Source organism: Rhamphochromis sp. 'chilingali' (assembly GCF_963969265.1).
Source record: "Rhamphochromis sp. 'chilingali' genome assembly, chromosome: 12".
Lineage (NCBI taxonomy): Eukaryota > Metazoa > Chordata > Actinopteri > Cichliformes > Cichlidae > Rhamphochromis > Rhamphochromis sp. 'chilingali'.
The window spans coordinates 24,295,822-24,313,358 of NC_137939.1; the positions used below are offsets into that span (position 1 = coordinate 24,295,822).

The following is a 17,537-nucleotide window of genomic DNA, read 5'->3' on the forward strand; positions in this document are numbered from 1 at the left end:
TCTTGAGTTCAGCCACTGATAGGATTTCTGGATGTCAGCCACTTCCTTTGTCTGCCGTTGGTACATACCGTACAGGGGCCTGTCCTTCCATGACGGTTCTTCTCCTTGCTCCTCTTCTTTCTCAGGTTTCTGTTGAGGTATTCACTAAGCACATGGTCATCTTCTTGATGTACTCATCCTGTACAGTGGTTCTGACATTCACCAGTCCTTGGCCAGTCTCAGGGTCTTTACAGTCTTTTCTCCATTCTTTTAATGTATCTGAGAGGTTTTCCGAAATTTAATTTAACATAGAGTAAGAGTAAGTCTGTTTTTTTTCCTAATTGTATGCTACATTAATGGAGTGGCTCAAACAGTGAGCAGCTGCTGGTGGGATATTGATTACCAGGGAAAACATATGAAGTGAAACTATGTTAAATAAATTGAAACTTCATGAGGGAAATAGTCAGATTACACTTTTGGTCATAATTTAAAAAATCACATTCTAATTCATAACATTTTGCACCCAAAGGTTTGCTTGTTTCATCCTTTTGTTCTGCATCTTGTGGTCATTCAGTGCTATAACTGTGGAGCAGGAGGAGTGATTCAGCATTAAGTTGTCTCAACAGTGATGCTCTGTGTGGGAGAGACTTTAAATGATGAAAGAAGTTGACATTTTTATTTATTACAGTGTAAATTTGATACTCTTTATATTAAAATGGCAAGTTTTGATTGGGTCAATAGGATTGGAAACATCTGTGTTTCTGGACAGTAGGTGAATGAAAATGAAAATGGTAAAATGAAAAGGCCAACAAACAGGAGTTTCCTCAGACATCAGCCAACAGAGAGATAATGGAAACCATAATGAAACAATAACAGTTGTTTTCATCTCTGTATCAGTTAGCCTTCTAAGGCTTGCTCTTGCTGTTTTGTGGTACAAATGTTCACTTAGGTGGAAGATTCAGACTGAATGCATTAATAGGGAGAAAATGGAAAATGTGAGCTATTCTAATCTGGGTCAATGAAAGGAAGTGTAGATTTTCAAAGTGAGGGATACGTCTCTGCCATCATTAAAGTCCCTCTTTTTTTGTCTCTTGTCTTTTTTGTTCTTTAGAATATCTCTGCTGGTCAGAGCATTTCACAGCTTGGACAGGGTGGACAGGGCCATGGGCAGAATGTCAGCCAGCCAGCTTCCAGTGGGCCAGCACAGGCACTCTCTGCTCAGCAGTCAACTGCTCACCAACAGCAACTCCAGCCTCTGCAGATTTCTGCTTCACTGTCACCATCACACCAACCACAGGTATTGTCAGTCTGTTATCACTGCTAATCTTACCTCCATGATACTCTCTTTTTTATAGGCTTGAAGCAAGTTCTTTTGATGCATCATCCTGCATCCTGCACACAGGAGACGTTTTTTTTTCTAGATTATTTGACTTTTTAATGTTTCTTCCTTTTTTTCCTTTTTCTTTTAGTTTCCTTCACAGTATCCCACAGTCCAGGTGATGGCAGCTGTGACTGATTCTGAATCTTCCTTCCCTCACTCTTGCACTGCTCCTCCCCCTTCAGCCTCAACCTCTCTTAATCACATCTTCCTTTCTCCTGGGCATACTGTCCCTGCGACTCCTTCTGTCTCTCCCATTTCTCCTCTGCACATTGAAAACACATTAGTTTCACCCATCTCAGTATCCCTCATACCGTCCCCGTCACATGCACTGAGTAAGATAGAGCCCACATCCCCACAACCACAACACACTGCTAGATCTGAGGTTTCTCATGCATCACCTGCATTTATATCAGCCCTAACCACCCACCCCACACACACACACACTGCCCGGTGCCAGAACACACACCCTTCCACAATTGGCAGCAGTCAGCCACTAATACAGGTAATTATGACCACTGCAGTGGAGCACAGATGTTTACCAAGAAGGTGTGAACTGGAATTTGAGCATTTGTGTGTGTTTGTTAAAGGTGGTTTTTACTCAAGGGGGTGAAACCTAAGATTGTGATTGTCTTGGGTTGTTTTTACATATTATTTGTGTCAAAAATATACTTTTTTGGAGTAGGTATGGTGAACATAATAAACGTTTATGTTTTTCACATAATTTAATCAAATATTGCATATGAAACAATGCTAAAATCTAGATATGGAGTTCATACATGGATTATGTGAAAGAAACTCTGTCGCCGAATATCTGAAATAAGTTATTTAAGGATGATAATTATGTGTCTTCTTGTTTGTATGTCATTGCAGGCTCCTCAGCAGTCCCAGGTTAGCCATCCCGAGCCTGTTCCCTGTGCTCAGTCAGTCCAGCCATCTCAGCTCAAACAAGCTGCAGTCTTTTCTTCACATGTGCAGAATGGGGCAGAACTGGGAACAGCCTCTGCGGCTGCCCAGCTGGACAGTGTGAGCCCATGCCAGCTCCCCCCACAGGCCCAGCCCCAGAGTCAGGTTCAAAGCCAAATTCCTGTGCTGCAGTCTGCAGACTCCCAGAGAGCATCATCTGGGTCTGCCAGTTCCTGTTGGACTCAGCAGAAGCAACTGAGTAATGTCACAGGAGCTGCAGGTCAGGGTCCATCAGAGATTAACATGGAGGTATGGACTCATTTACATTTACTTGAACACTTCAAGTTCTCACTAATTATTTCTCCCTGTTAGTTTGGTTAACAGCAATACCGGCATAGTGCCGTGAGGCATCCCTGTGCGTCTTTTCAAGACATAAAATAGAAAGTAAAGGATTTCATATTCACCGTTATCCCATTATTTTTCTCTTCTTGTTTAACGCTGACTTTTGTTGTCGTTAGGACCAAGCTGCAGAGAAACACACAGGAGGACAGAGCTATGACAGGTACTAGCTTATTTCTTCTCAGCCATATTTGCTAGTTGCAGGTTCTCAACAATGTGTATTTTGCACATGTGCAATTGTGCCCAACCTCCTGCACCCTCAGGGTAGGTGGTACACCTCTCACTGTTGTTGTACAGAATCTCTACCAAAAAATTAAAAGCATGATGATGAAAAATGATGCCTGGCAAGAACCTGCACAGGTTGGCAACATTGCATCTGTTTTGTTTTCATTTTAATGCGGCATAAACAATTTTTCATGAGGTATAGATAACTGACCTGATAAGTATAAATAATGGAACAACTAGCAACTATTTTTTTGTCTTAAAGTTGTCATTTACTACTACTTCTTATTTTATTTGTTGTCCTGTAAACCTTGTTGACCACCCTAACTTTGTGTGTAGATGGAGTGCAACATTGTGTTTGGTCAACACTGCCAGTTGACCAGGAGACAGATAAACATATCTGAACACTCATGCCACTCTTGCTGGTCATAGTGACATGAATGAAAGCATTTTAATAGTACTTGCATAACAGATATCATGTATCAGACATTTTAAATCCTGCAGGCATTCCATAGCTGTGATAAACTTCACAAAACCTTTTCACCGAGTTTTAAAAACACAAGAGGAGGCAAAGACCAGTACAATATTCTCAATACAAGATTTCAGTTGCAAACAGAAGGCTCTGTGGTAATAGAGCTCTTGTATTTTCAGATTTAAGTAGGTTATTCGTGATTGTCTATCACACATCTTATCAACTGAATCTGTCTTTGTCAGCCCCCCTACATTTGTGTGGACATACTGGTTAGACAGGTTTGGACAGGTTTGTGCATACTTGTTGTTTTGAAGGTTGTTATGTGTTGAGTACTAGAGTAATAGAGTAAAAAGAAGTGCTGGGTATTCGGTTTTTATTGATTAATAGTGGTTTTTAGTGAATATGGATTTGTATAACTGCCTGTCTTTCCCCAAACCAGTGTCAACTCCGATGCCACGTCAGGAAAGGAGATGAGTGATGGTTATGAAGGGACACATGGAGGTAGATGCGATGGGAAAGTCCGCAAACACCACCGCAGGTCCTCACGCACTCGTTCTCGGCAAGAAAAGCTCAGCAGACCAAAGCTTAGCATGCTGAATGTGGGTAACCAAAAGAAAGACTTTTCCTTAAGTGCTTCTCAAAAAAATGCAACATAAGACAATAATTTTATTGCATTTGCTCCTGTTGCAGGTGTGTAACACTGGGGATAAAATGGTCGAGTGTCAGCTGGAGACTCATAACCATAAAATGGTCACTTTCAAATTTGACCTGGATGGAGATGCACCAGAAGAGATTGCTACATACATGGTATGTTGGAGGTGAAGGCGAAGTCAGCTGAGTTAATGCAAAGGGCTTTTGAAGTGTTTTGCAAGCTGTTCATGGACTGTTTGCTGTCCTCACCTGCAATGCAGCAAAAATCTGTTGTTTTGTCTCTTTCCCTTTTCCTAGGTCATTCAAATTGGGCATATTTACAGATGGATAGATATGGGAACAGATGCATAAGCAGTACATTAACATAATGCCTACTAATTTATAATGTAAAAAAAATAGTAGAAGGTGAATATCTACTTGTGAATGCTACTGCTAGCAAAAATACTTCAAAATGTAAAAGCAAAATGAAATAGTCGTTGTAGTCATTGAATTTTCTTATATCATACAATAATAATACACTGCAGATAATATTTGATCTTGGCATAAAATGACATTAGGTTAATGTATCAGAAGGCTATAAATTATTTATTTTGTTTCTCATGTTTGCCTTCTGAATGTACTTTTACGTCTCTTGTTCCCAGCACAGTCATAAACACTTTACTTTAAGCATTGCTTGTTAAGCTAAAACCTTTAATGTTGCACTGTGTTTTTGTTTTGTTTTTTTCAGGTGGAGAACGATTTTATTCTACCTTTAGAAAAAGAGGTCTTCATTGAGCAGCTGAAGGACATCGTAGACAAGGCTGAGGACATGCTGAGTGAGGACACTGAGGGTGAGAGGAACTCAGACCAGGGAGGCAGCCCCAAACAGAGTGAAGGACCTGGCACACTGGGAACAGAGGTGAGAAACGCACTGTTGACAGTTAATAGATGAAATGGTGCAATCTGTCTACGAGTGCCTCCGCCTCAGATGCATCATCCAGGCAGCACTCTCAAGATGACTTTGCACTGCTGCCAAAAATACCAGCCTTGCTGATGCTACATTTTGATCTAACTGAATTTATTCTGAGGTTCAGCTTTTTTAGCTCTTTAGGGGAAGCCTTTTAAATGTACATTAGACTGATGCACATGCTTTAGCACTGGTTGGTAATCTTTCTTTTCCTTTAAAGGCTTCATCTCCCAGCACCCCACAGCTAGTGTACCAACAAAATGGTAAGGCTTTTTACCAGCCAGCATCTCATCTGTTAATATTATGATGTCACTTTGAACAAGGCTCATTTGATTATATACTTTGCACTTTGTTACTGTTTGTTATGAATGCCTTTTCAGTCATACTTAATTTTATCATAAATGACAAATTATACAGGGTGCTATTGTTGAAAGCATAATCGTCTGGAATGCCTTGAAGCTACCATCGTTGTGATTTGGTGCTATATAAATAAAATTGAATTGAATGCAGTTGTGCTGAAAATGATCTGTAATGGTGTGATTTTTAAATTCTGGGAATATAGATGTGGATGCTTGAGTTTTTCTGTTTGCCCTTCACAGTCCTGCACACTGGTAAGCGTTGGTTTATAATCTGCCCCGTGGCTGAGACTCCCATGCACGACAAAGAGAATACATCACACGCCCAGGGTAAGCCCACACTCCATTATTAATTTATAATGTCTTCTGATTTACTTCTTGTTAAACAAAGAATCTTTTATATGAAGAGTTGTTTTACATACTAGTTGGAGTATATTTTCTAGAAAATGAAATCTGCAGCTTTCCTTTCTTTGCTTTTCTCTGCTGCTGCTGCTGTTGTTACTGAAGACGGTGCACATGCATTAGAGTCTATCTGTGTTGGTTCTTCCGTTGGGGTCAGTTATATAAGAGTGCGTCTGCAGTGGTTTTAGGCAAAAGAAGAAAAAAAATGAAGGGCAGGATTTATACTCCAACTGACAGAGCCTGATGGGGGAAGACGAACAATGATGTAACACTTTGGCACTCACAGGAGCTAGCTCCTTTCTTAGCCTTGGCTGTTTACATATCAATCTGTTCTCCTGCTAATTAACTGTCATCTCTTTATTTTTCCAGAATCTGAAAAGTCTGGCTCATCGTCAGTCGGGGCCAACGGCAACACAGCTGCAGTGCCTACTCAGGTCGTCTCTTTGTCCTCCCAAAACCCGTCCTCATCTTCCTCACTGACCACCGCAGCTCAAACCTCGGTCCAGCCTCCGGACCAAATCACTAGCAAAGCCCACATCCAGCAGACCCAGCCCGGTGTTACTAAACATGCCCTAGGTTCTAGTGCCGCCAACCATCGCAGCTCACTTTCTGTGGAAGAACCTTGCATCTCTGCTGTTTCTATGGTTACTGATATGCCATGCTGCGCTATTGTGCCCCCTGTCTCGCTGGATGTAAATGGCATTGAGAAAGGAACACCTGGTGGTTTGGTTTCATCTCAGACTAATCAACCAATCCAGAAGGCCAGCCCTACTGGAGAAGCTCCTCCTCAGCTGACTTCCCTTCAGTCTGTGGTCATGCAGCAACCTTATGCAACGCCCATGCAGCCTGGGACTGTGACCTCACAGCCTCAAAGTCCTGCACATCAGAACTCCCAGTCTTCAAGCCATCAGCAGTGTGTGGGGCCAGGCGAGTCAGACAGTGAGGGGCCACGCAGGGTGGAGTTTGTTGACCGCACTATCAAGACTTTGGATGAGAAGCTGAGAAACCTGTTATACCAAGAGCATGCTCCTTCCCAGCCCTCGAGCCTTACATCTGAAACCCAGGCATCCAGCACAGAGGGGGTCAGCTCCCCTCCAGTCTCAGATGGCCAAAGCACTGAAGGAGCACTTACAAAGAAGAAGGGGGAACCTCTGGTAAAATGCACTGTGTTTGTTAGTAAAAGGGAGAAATGTGAGCAACCAGACTTTGGTTAAAAGCTGCATGGTATATAAATAGCAGCAACAGTGGATCGATTCTTTGCTCTGTGTTATTGATTTGACTATTATCTATAAAGAGCAAGGTAAATACTGTGTTTCGAAAGAAGCGAGAGTAACTAAGTTACTCCTTTTATAACAATGATTCAGCCTGACCTCCCTTATATTTGTGTACATGCATGCCAGCAGAAACACATCAGGTTCTGACTCAGACAACACTGAGGTCAGGAAAGGATAACAGCTAGCCTTAATGCACCAACCCTGTGTATGTCATGTTTTAACACTTGTCACTATGCACATCATTGTGACCTGTCCAACACACACTCTTCTCGCTTTCTGTCTTAGCCTCAGATTCCTGAGCGCACGGATGATGTGGGTACATTAAGTGACTCTGCAGTGCCAGGTAGGTAACATTTATTTGGGTAATATCCATGTCACTTTGTTACTGCATAATGTTTTGCAGATAGTTTTGTTTTGAAAACAAAAATCTCCTTACTGGTCTTTTAGGTACTAACAGGGGTTTAAAAAGAAGTGATGTGCCTGCCAGCTCTGGTGCACATGGCTACAAAAGCCGTTTTCAAGTAAGACCCTGCTTTCAAACTTTCAGTGAGCAAATCAGCTCAATGTAAATGTCATTTGCCCTAATAAAATTGCATTACAGGTCATGGCTTATGCCAGTGTTTATCTGAGTTCCAGTGTTTGTAGCTTTAATATTGCATTAGTTGTTTATGGGCCCTAATTTTGTTATGAACATGGGTTTCCCATTATTGCAGATCATCCCAACTCCGCCGGATGTTATTTGTCGCTTGGAAAAAAGCAAGACAAGCTGCAGCTCCTGCAGTTCCCCAGCTCCTTCTAGTGGTTCTGGTGGGTCTTACAGCCAGGCTCAGAGCATGAACAAGAAAGAGAGAGGATGTGTGGCTATGAGCAGGTCATCAGTGAAACCTCGAGATGAAGATGAGAATGCAGAAACATCTAAATCTCACCGCAGTAGCCGTTACTCTGCTCCGCCAAACTTCTACCAGGCTACACCTTCTTCTAGTCCTGACAGCACCCCATGCCACATTCCCCGGGCCCAGACTATTGACGCTTCAGCACATCACCACTATCGCTTCCCCTCTCACCTCTGCTCTGACTCAGCAGATGAGGACAGCAGCAGCGTAGCTCTTCCTCCTGCACATCCAGCTCCTCCGGCTCATACCCTGTCTGAGCACAGTGGAAGTGACCTCATGAAGAGGGCAGTCGCCTTCCTGCGGCGCTCTGGGCGAAGCAAAAGTGAACAGAGCTCTGATTCACCGAGCCGACAGCCCGTGTCAATGAATGGTCACACTCCTTCGCCTTCAGCAGGACATGCACCCTCATCCTACGTCAGCAGTGACAATGACTCTGAGTTTGAGGATGCAGATATGAGAAAAGAACTACAGAAACTTAGAGAAAAGTACGTTTTAGCTGTGGTTGACTGCATGCTTACAGTCAAACACAGCTACACTAATGTGCCTGTTTTATTAATCTTTTTTTTTTAATTAGCTGGTGTTTAAAAACTTTTTTAAGTGGAATACAGTTCCTGTGTATTCACTCTAATTGTTTCACTGCTCTAATTACATAACCGTTTCAGTTTATTGAAGCTGCTTCACACTAGTCTGATTGTCTAACTGTCATAATTAGTTATATTAAAAAAAGAGACTATTTGGGAATATGGCTGAATTATAGTCACCATTCTCTGGAGCCTATGTTCAAGTATATCCCTCTGCATGGTAATCAGAAGTAGGTATGACGTAATGCTTGCATTTAACAGAAAACCTTAATAGATATTTTACAGGATGTGTCTTGGCTGAAAATGGGTATTTTTGTATGTTTAATATGCATGTAACAGTGATAGTTAAGGCAAAGAGACTGTTAAATTACACAAAGAATGAACTTAGTGAAAATGACACCCCTGGTGACTTTATTTTGGTGGAGTCCTGTGAAAAAGTATACCCAATGATTCAGGAGATTATAAAACCACCTTTAATTGAATTATTTTAAGTTAAGAATTGCTTTTTTATGATCAATTACCAACATATAAAATCATGCTAATACTGACTTTTAACAATGCAGAGTACAGGAGATGGATAATAATGTGTGAGGGAACTTTTGAAATGATGTTTGTTTGTTTGTTTTTTTTGTTTTAAGATGGTTACTAAATATTTTCTCCTTGAATCTACCTTTAAGACACATGAAGGAGATCTCAGAGCTGCAGGCATTTCAGAGGAGTGAGATTGAACGTCTGTACAAGGAGTTGGGAAAAACTCTGCCCCCCAATGTCAGCCTGCTTCATGCTGCACCTCCAAGTGGCCGTAGGCGCAAAGCCAGCAAACACAAGCTAAAGGCTGGAAAACTGCTCAATCCAATGGTGCAGCAGCTCAAAAACAATCTTAATACAACCAGTGCTGACAGAAAAGGTATGTGGGTTGGGAACGTGGGGTGATGAGTGGCTATGTATCCGTGTGATGTGATGATTTGTGTGTATGGGAGAGTGTTTGCAGCCTGTGGAGAACACAGGAATGACACCAGGTTCAGAAAACTCGTAGGAGTGTGTGATTCATTCTGACTCACACTTTACTTATTTTATTTATTTATTTTCTCTTTGTGCCAAGGTGAGAGTGCTGCCAGCTCGTCCGGCTCCCCGGCTAAAAGTTCAGTTCTATCAGATGGCTCAGCCCACTCCAGCGGCTGCTCCAGCTCCAGCGATCAGCCGAGCACTGCCCCAGAGCATGTCCACACCCAGCAGCCCTGTTCTTTGAAGGGTTCTTTCTCCTCAGACAACATCTACGCTGGACTACATGGTGATGGAAATCCCAACCATGCTGGCCCTGGTCAAGGTACATATTATAGGTTCATGGGTTTGTGTGTGTGCAGTTTGTGTGTGGTCATGCAGATGGACATGCATTCAGCCATTATACACATTTTTAACAACTGTTAATGGTGCCCCTGGGTAGCATTTTTGCTAACTGGAGGATGGAGAACCACCTCATTTTTACCAGCTTCAAACTTCATACTGTGTGTACTATAGGATTATTGACAGCACCACATTCTGCATATTCACAAATACACGATTTTATTGTTAAATTTATGCCATTTTTTTTTTCAAGTTGAGAAACAAAAGTGGACTGTGCTATAAATAATTGTGTCCTAGCAGGAACAATACTTGTGTACTAATATTGAACTTTTGAGCTCATAAATTCCCTGATAATTGTCTGAAAGCTGGGGATGTTTGAGTTTTTATGCAGTTCATACCAAGAACAAAAACAAAAGAAATCTGGACACTGGTTCTATTAATCTGCTACATTCTGCAGAGGATGAAGATTTGAACATTTGAATTTCCATGTTATTTACTTGAAAACTCAAAACAACTAGTAGATAATTAGCTTTTTGCTAACAGTGTTTAGAGTGAAATGAGAAATGTGAAGGGAAATAATTTTAGTGACTGTAAAATGTTATTTGAAGCTGGGTGATTTCTGTCTTTCAAACATTGCTATTTAATTATTATTTTTTTTTTAGGTTTCATATTAAATTCAGCGTATTCCAAGGTATAGACACTATAATCCCATAAATACATAAAATAGGCATAACAATACACAAACCCTCCACTTTATATTTACCTGATGATTATATATTTTTTAGGACCCATAATAAAAGTGTATAATCTGTGCTTTAGTGTAAATGAAAGTGACAACAGGCGCACTGGAGAGACAACATGGTTTTACAGGTGTGGCCACAGACCATTGCTCTTTCCTTATCCTTCCTGTCTGATTATTTTCCTTATTTAGCTTTTTGCTAGTGCCCTTATCATTGCTGGTACGTGAAAAGGTGCACAGGTAGTCCAGCTCCTCCAGGATGGCACTATCCATATTTATTTTTCAAAACGGTTGGCTGTGTCTCCCATACCACGAGAATGGGCCGTTGCTTGTGTCTTTCACATCTGCTACATGTTGTCTGTGTGAAGCTGCTCTCATTTCTAAAGAGAATGGGACGCCAGTTCTGGTGTTCTTAGGTGAATGCCAGTCAAACTGCTGAGTTCTGGTTTGTGAGCACAGGTCTCCCTGAAGGATGTTGGCCGTTCATGCCACCTTCATGGAGTCTGTTTCTGGCACTTTGGTCAGAAATATGAGCATGAGTAGAATGCTGAAGGTCATTTTGTTGAGCTCTGGCAGTGCTCCTCAAGGTCCTCCTTTCACAAATGAGCAGATACAGGTTCTGCAGCTGGGGTGAAACCCTTTTGCAGCCATGTCCAGCTCTTGTTGTGTAATGTCTCATCTCTTGGTACTTCCTTGAGACTGTCCTGGAGACACACCAAACCTTCTTGTGACAGCACATATAGATATACTGTCCTGGAGGAGCCATGTGTGCAACTCGAATAGGCTGGATTGGAATTACTCCCAGCAGTGACAAAGACACTAGCAAAAAGCAAAGCAGAGAAAAATCAGCCAGGAGAGAGCACTGGTCTGTGACCATCAGCTTGGCACCTGCCACTGCAGAGCCAAAGTTTCATTTACACCAAAACAGGTAAAATGGATTCACAATGGTTTGTTTCCTAACTGGACAGACCGATATCTCTGAAGTTTAATTGACTTTGTGTTACACTGTGATGATTGAGTGTTCCCTTAAATGTTTTGAGGAGTGCAAGATATAGGCAGCCAGTTTGAATTATCATCAGAGAGTCAAAATAGTCTCATTCATCACCAGATACTATGGTTGGATCCTGCATATCATGCTCTGTCCTTTTCTGGTGCTTTTAATGGTGGGGATTTCTCATCCCAGTCTCTGTGCACTTTTACATAGTGTCTTTCTTGTTTCTTCTCTTCTTCCCTCTTATATTCATTTTTGCAGGCTGGACGGTTTACCACCAAACGTCAGAGAGAGTCACCTATAAATCTAGTAGCAAACCACGCACTAGATTCCTCAGTGGACCTGTGTCTCTGTCCATCTGTTTGTATTTGTTCTTTTATATTTCCCCTCACTCATTTCCATATTCTCTTTATTTATCTGCCTCTCTCTCCTATCAAACTATTTTTTATTTGTGTGGAATATAGTGGATATTTTATTTCACCATCCCTGCAGGTCTTCTCACCAGACATACACCCATTGTTTATTCCTACCACCCACACTTCTCAACAACCTTAAAACTTGTTTTCTGTATATTTTCTAATTTATTTTATTTATTTTGTTGGCCGGAACAAAAAAACAGATGATATATATTGACACATTAGCATGATACTGTTGTGATAAACTTAAAATTGGATATATCTGACTAATACAGATGAAAGATTTAGGCAGCCATGAAATGTTTCTTGCCATAAAAACATACTGTACAGTGAAGCAGGTCAGTAGGGCTGTGCGATATGACCAAAATCTCATATCCCGATATAAGAATTCTGTCGTCCGATAACGATATAAATCACAAAAATGTAACATTTTCTGTAAATTCTGTGAATCTCGGGCAGCTCGACTTGCGGGAAGTGTTTCCAGCTGCGTGTCATGTAGCTGGAGTCCAGCGTTTTAACCGATTCATGAAACGATACATTTTTAGACTGACATTTTAACAGCCGCCGTTTTTTGTGAGTATTTATTACACGGCGTGCTGCGGGGAAAAGCCTGTTCTAACATTTAAGTCTAAGGTTTATTTTTTAGCACCTGGCGGCTCTTTTTTTACTTCTCATCGTAAATAATCTGCTCTTTCACGTGATTCAGTTTATTTTGAAAAGTCTCAACAGGATCTTGAGCTTTATTGTGAAAGGTTTATGTGGTACATAAACAAGCGAACGCGCGACGGTGTTACCGTTGTTGTCGCTAACCACAACGCATAAAAACAGGCGCTTGTCCGTCCGTAGTGTGGTTATATTAAATATAAGAGAAAGAGAGAACTTTAAGAAATTAATTTAGCAACTAAAGTGACCATCAAAACGGAGAAAAAAATATTGCCGTAAACAGTTTATTTTGCGACACCACGAAACAAACGATAGCGTAAAATGAAACGATAGACGTTTTTATATCGTCATCCGATATATATCGTTATATCGATCAGCCACTTGTGTCAAGCCAGCCTCCAATTCGAGACTTGCAGTCAAGCCAGCCTCCAGTTTGTTTTACGTTCCCTGTGTATTCAAAGTATTACGGGAATGGATGTGGAAACCGGATTTCAAAATAAAAGCCAACTTCGAGTGAATTAACAGATATGTTAAGAACATAATAACATATAATTTAGGCTTTTTTTTTTTTTTACAAACTCTAATGTTAGATCTATATGACACAGCCTTGTACCCTAATTGTGCCCTGTCACTATCAAGGCCATCTTATTTTGGATTTCAAAGTAAAAGCCCTGTGAATCTTCATTTTTGAACTACTCTTTCAATGACTTAATAATGCTCTTAAAAGCAAAAGTCGTATTTCCAAATACTATTTGAACTTTATATCAACACTTTCCAACCACAGTCTTTTTACAGTGATACCATATCAATATCAAGTCAGTCTGATTTTGCCTTTCATAGTAATGGCCCTTTGAAATTGTCCATAATTGACTTAATCTTCTAACGATTCAAAATGCTCTAAAATGAAAAATTCTTGTTTCCACAGGGTAATTCCACCTTAGATCAACAGTATACAGCCCCACAGTGATACCATATCAATATCAAGTCATTCTGATTATGCCTTCCAAAATAAATGCCCTTTCAAATTGAGCATATACGGCCTACTTTTTTGACGATTTCAAAATGTTCTTAAACAGAATTTTGCTGTTTCCACAGGATAATTTCACTTTAGTTCAACAGTATACAACCTCACGATGTTACCATATCAATATCAAGTCATTCTGATTTTGCTTTCAAAAATAAAAGCATTTTCAAACTGCCCATATCTGACTTGATCCTGGAACAATTTCAAAATGCTCTAAAATGGAAAATTCCTGTTTCCACAGGGTAATTCCACCTTAGATCAACAGTATACAGCCCCACAGTGATACCATATCAATATCAAGTCATTCTGATTATGCCTTCCAAAATAAAAGACTTTTTAAATTGTCCATAATTGACCTAACTTTCAGTGATTTCAAAATGCTCTAAAATGGAAATTTCCTGTTTCCACAGGGTAATTCCACTTTAGAGCAACAGTATACAGCCCCACAGTGATACCATATTAATATCAAGTCAGTCTGATTTTGCCTTCCAAAGTAAAAGCCTTTTCAAATTGTCCACAATTGACCTAACTTTCAGTGATTTCAAAATGCTCTAAAATGGAAATTTCGTGTTTCCACAGGATAATTCTACTCCAGATCAACAGTATACAGCCCCACAGTGATACCATATTAATATCAAGTCATTCTGATTTTGCCTTCCAAAATAAAAGACTTTTCAAATTGCCAAGATACGACCTACTCTTTTAAAGATTTCAAAATGCTCTAAAAGTGAAAATTGCTGTTTCCACAGGATAATTTCACTTTAGGTCAACAGTATACAACCTCACGATGTTACCATATCAATTTCAAGTAATTCAGATTATGCCTTCCAAAATAATGGCCTGTTGAAAATGTCCATAATTTACCTAACTTTCAGTGATTTCAGAATGCTCTAAAAAGGAAGATTTCAGTTTCCACAGGGTAATTCCACTTTAGATCAACAGTATACAACCTCACGATGTTACCATGTCAATTTCAAGTCAGTCTGATTTTGCTTTTCAAAATAAAAGCTTTTTCAATTTGCCCATATATGACTTACTCTTGGAGCGAATTCAAAATGCTCTAAGATGGAAAATTGCTGTTTCCACAGCATAATTCCACTTTAGATCAATAGTATCCAACCCCACAGTGATACCATATCAATATCAAATCAGTCTGATGTTGCCTTCCAAAATAAAAGACTTTTCAAATTGCCGATATACGACCTACTCTTTTAAAGAATTCAGAACGCTCTAAAAATGAAACTTGCTCTTTCCACAGGATGAATCCATGTTAGATCAAAAGTGTACATCCACACCATGGTACTACTTCAATTTCAAGTCATTCTGATTTTGCCTTCCAAAATAATGGCCTGTTGAAAATGCCAATAACTTACCTAACTTTCAGTGATTTCGGAATGCTCTAAAAAGGAAATTTTCTGTTTCCACAGAATAATTTCACTTTAAATCAACAGTATACAACCCCACAGAGATACGATGTTAAGATCAAGTCACTCTGATTTTGCCTTCCAAAATAAAAGTATTTTCAAATTGCCCGTAGACGACCTACTCGTTTAACGATTTCAAAATGCTCTTAAATTGAAAGATGCTGTTTCCACAGGATAATTCCACTTTAGATCAACAGTATCCAACCCGACAGTAAAACCATGTAAATTTCACGTTGGTCTGATTTCGCCTTTCAAATTAATGGCCCGTCGAATTTGTCCATATGTGATATACTCTTTCAATTATTTCAGAATGTTTTAAAAATGAAAATTGCTGTTTCAACACATATTGGGTTTTCATTTTGAAAAGCAAAATCAGACTCAATTGATTATGACAGAATTGAATCATAAAGATGATGTAAAAGGAAGCTGAAATTGCCACTAGGTTGTAATTGATAGTACGTTTATATTTTAAGTCTGTGGAAAGATGTCATTCTAAATAAAGAAATTACAAAACAGCTTGCAAACCAACCATGACATCTTTCCACAGACTTAAAATATAAACGTATAAAATATAAAATATAAAATATGGTAACATCGTGAGGTTGTATACTGTTGACCTAAAGTGGAATTATCCTGTGGAAACAGCAAAATTCTTTTTAAGAACATTTTGAAATCATTAAAAAAGTAGGTCGTATATATGCTCAATTTGAAAGGGCTTTTATTTTTGAGAGCAAAATCAGAATGACTTGATATTGATATGGTATCACTGTGGGGCTGTATACTGTTGATCTAAAGTGGAATTACCCTGTGGAAACAGGAATGTGCCATTTTAGAGCATTTTGAAATTGTTCCAGGAGCAACTCAGATATGGGCAGTTTGAAAATGCTTTTATTTTTTAAAGCAAAATCAGAATGACTTGATATTGATATGGTAACATCGTGAGGTTGTATACTGTTGAACTAAAGTGAAATTATCCTGTGGAAACAGCAAAATTCTGTTTAAGAACATTTTGAAATCGTCAAAAAAGTAGGCCGTATATGCTCAATTTGAAAGGGCATTTATTTTGGAAGGCATAATCAGAATGACTTGATATTGATATGGTATCACTGTGGGGCTGTATACTGTTGATCTAAGGTGGAATTACCCTGTGGAAACAGGAATTTTCCTTTTTAGAGCATTTTGAAATCACTGAAAGTTAGGTCAATTATGGACAATTTGAAAAGGCTTTTATTTTTGAGAGCAAAATCAGAATGACTTGATATTGATATGGTATCACTGTGGGGCTGTATACTGTTGATCTAAAGTGGAATTACCCTGTGGAAACAGGAATGTGCCATTTTAGAGCATTTTGAAATTGTTCCAGGAGCAACTCAGATATGGGCAGTTTGAAAATGCTTTTATTTTTTAAAGCAATATCAGAATGTCTTGATATTGATATGGTAACATCGTGAGGTTGTATACTGTTGAACTAAAGTGGAATTACCCTGTGGAAACAGGAAATTTCCATTTTAAAACATTTTGAAATCACTGAAAGTTAGGTCAATTATGGACAATTTAAAAAGGCTTTTATTTTGGAAGGCATAATCAGAATGACTTGATATTGATATGGTATCACTGTGGGGCTGTATACTGTTGATCTAAGGTGGAATTACCCTGTGGAAACAAGAATTTTTCATTTTAGAGCATTTTGAATCGTTAGAAGATTAAGTCAATTATGGACAATTTCAAAGGGCCATTACTATGAAAGGCAAAATCAGACTGACTTGATATTGATATGGTATCACTGTAAAAAGACTGTGGTTGGAAAGTGTTGATATAAAGTTCAAATAGTATTTGGAAATACGACTTTTGCTTTTAAGAGCATTATTAAGTCATTGAAAGAGTAGTTCAAAAATGAAGATTCACAGGGCTTTTACTTTGAAATCCAAAATAAGATGGCCTTGATAGTGACAGGGCACAATTAGGGTACAAGGCTGTGTCATATAGATCTAACATTAGAGTTTGTAAAAAAAAAAAAAGAAGCCTAAATTATATGTTATTATGTTCTTAACATATCTGTTAATTCACTCGAAGTTGGCTTTTATTTTGAAATCCGGTTTCCACATCCATTCCCGTAATACTTTGAATACACAGGGAACGTAAAACAAACTGGAGGCTGGCTTGACTGCAAGTCTCGAATTGGAGGCTGGCTTGACACCAGTGATCAGCCCTACAGGTCAGTCTGTGTACTGTTTGTTTTATAGCATGTGACTTTGCTGAAAGTCTGCGAATGTGTTAGGGCTTTTACCCCTCAGCCATAAAAGACTGACATCGTCAAACCTGGTGGGTGGTATGGACATCCAAGTCTGTGAGCACGATAGCTCAAAAATGAGCTAGTTTTAAACTTATGCCATATGTGCATCTACTAAGAGGCTGAGCTGTAGCACTGGCCGGCACCCGTGCTTTTAAAGCTTGTAATTGGTACAAAAGTGTGACAT

At 39.5% G+C, this 17,537-nt stretch overlaps 1 protein-coding gene across 6 annotated transcripts in view; it reads left to right on the forward strand.

The window, feature by feature from the left end:
• Nucleotides 1-17,537, forward strand: part of LOC308407536 (serine/threonine-protein kinase WNK2) — a 44,178-nt gene that overhangs the window by 21,789 nt on the left and 4,852 nt on the right. For 5 of the 6 annotated variants that reach the window (XM_080899243.1, XM_080899246.1, XM_080899248.1 and 2 more), the window contains 15 exons: nucleotides 1,091-1,276; nucleotides 2,231-2,572; nucleotides 2,782-2,825; nucleotides 3,796-3,955; nucleotides 4,047-4,163; nucleotides 4,735-4,905; nucleotides 5,174-5,216; nucleotides 5,553-5,639; nucleotides 6,081-6,865; nucleotides 7,271-7,328; nucleotides 7,433-7,506; nucleotides 7,699-8,363; nucleotides 9,137-9,366; nucleotides 9,562-9,786; nucleotides 11,795-11,893. In XM_080899243.1, the coding sequence (XP_080755369.1) occupies nucleotides 1,091-1,276; nucleotides 2,231-2,572; nucleotides 2,782-2,825; nucleotides 3,796-3,955; nucleotides 4,047-4,163; nucleotides 4,735-4,905; nucleotides 5,174-5,216; nucleotides 5,553-5,639; nucleotides 6,081-6,865; nucleotides 7,271-7,328; nucleotides 7,433-7,506; nucleotides 7,699-8,363; nucleotides 9,137-9,366; nucleotides 9,562-9,786; nucleotides 11,795-11,893 (3,286 nt within the window). The remainder of the gene's footprint in view (nucleotides 1-1,090; nucleotides 1,277-2,230; nucleotides 2,573-2,781; nucleotides 2,826-3,795; nucleotides 3,956-4,046; nucleotides 4,164-4,734; nucleotides 4,906-5,173; nucleotides 5,217-5,552; nucleotides 5,640-6,080; nucleotides 6,866-7,270; nucleotides 7,329-7,432; nucleotides 7,507-7,698; nucleotides 8,364-9,136; nucleotides 9,367-9,561; nucleotides 9,787-11,794; nucleotides 11,894-17,537) is intronic. The other variant, XM_080899247.1, reaches the window with a different exon arrangement.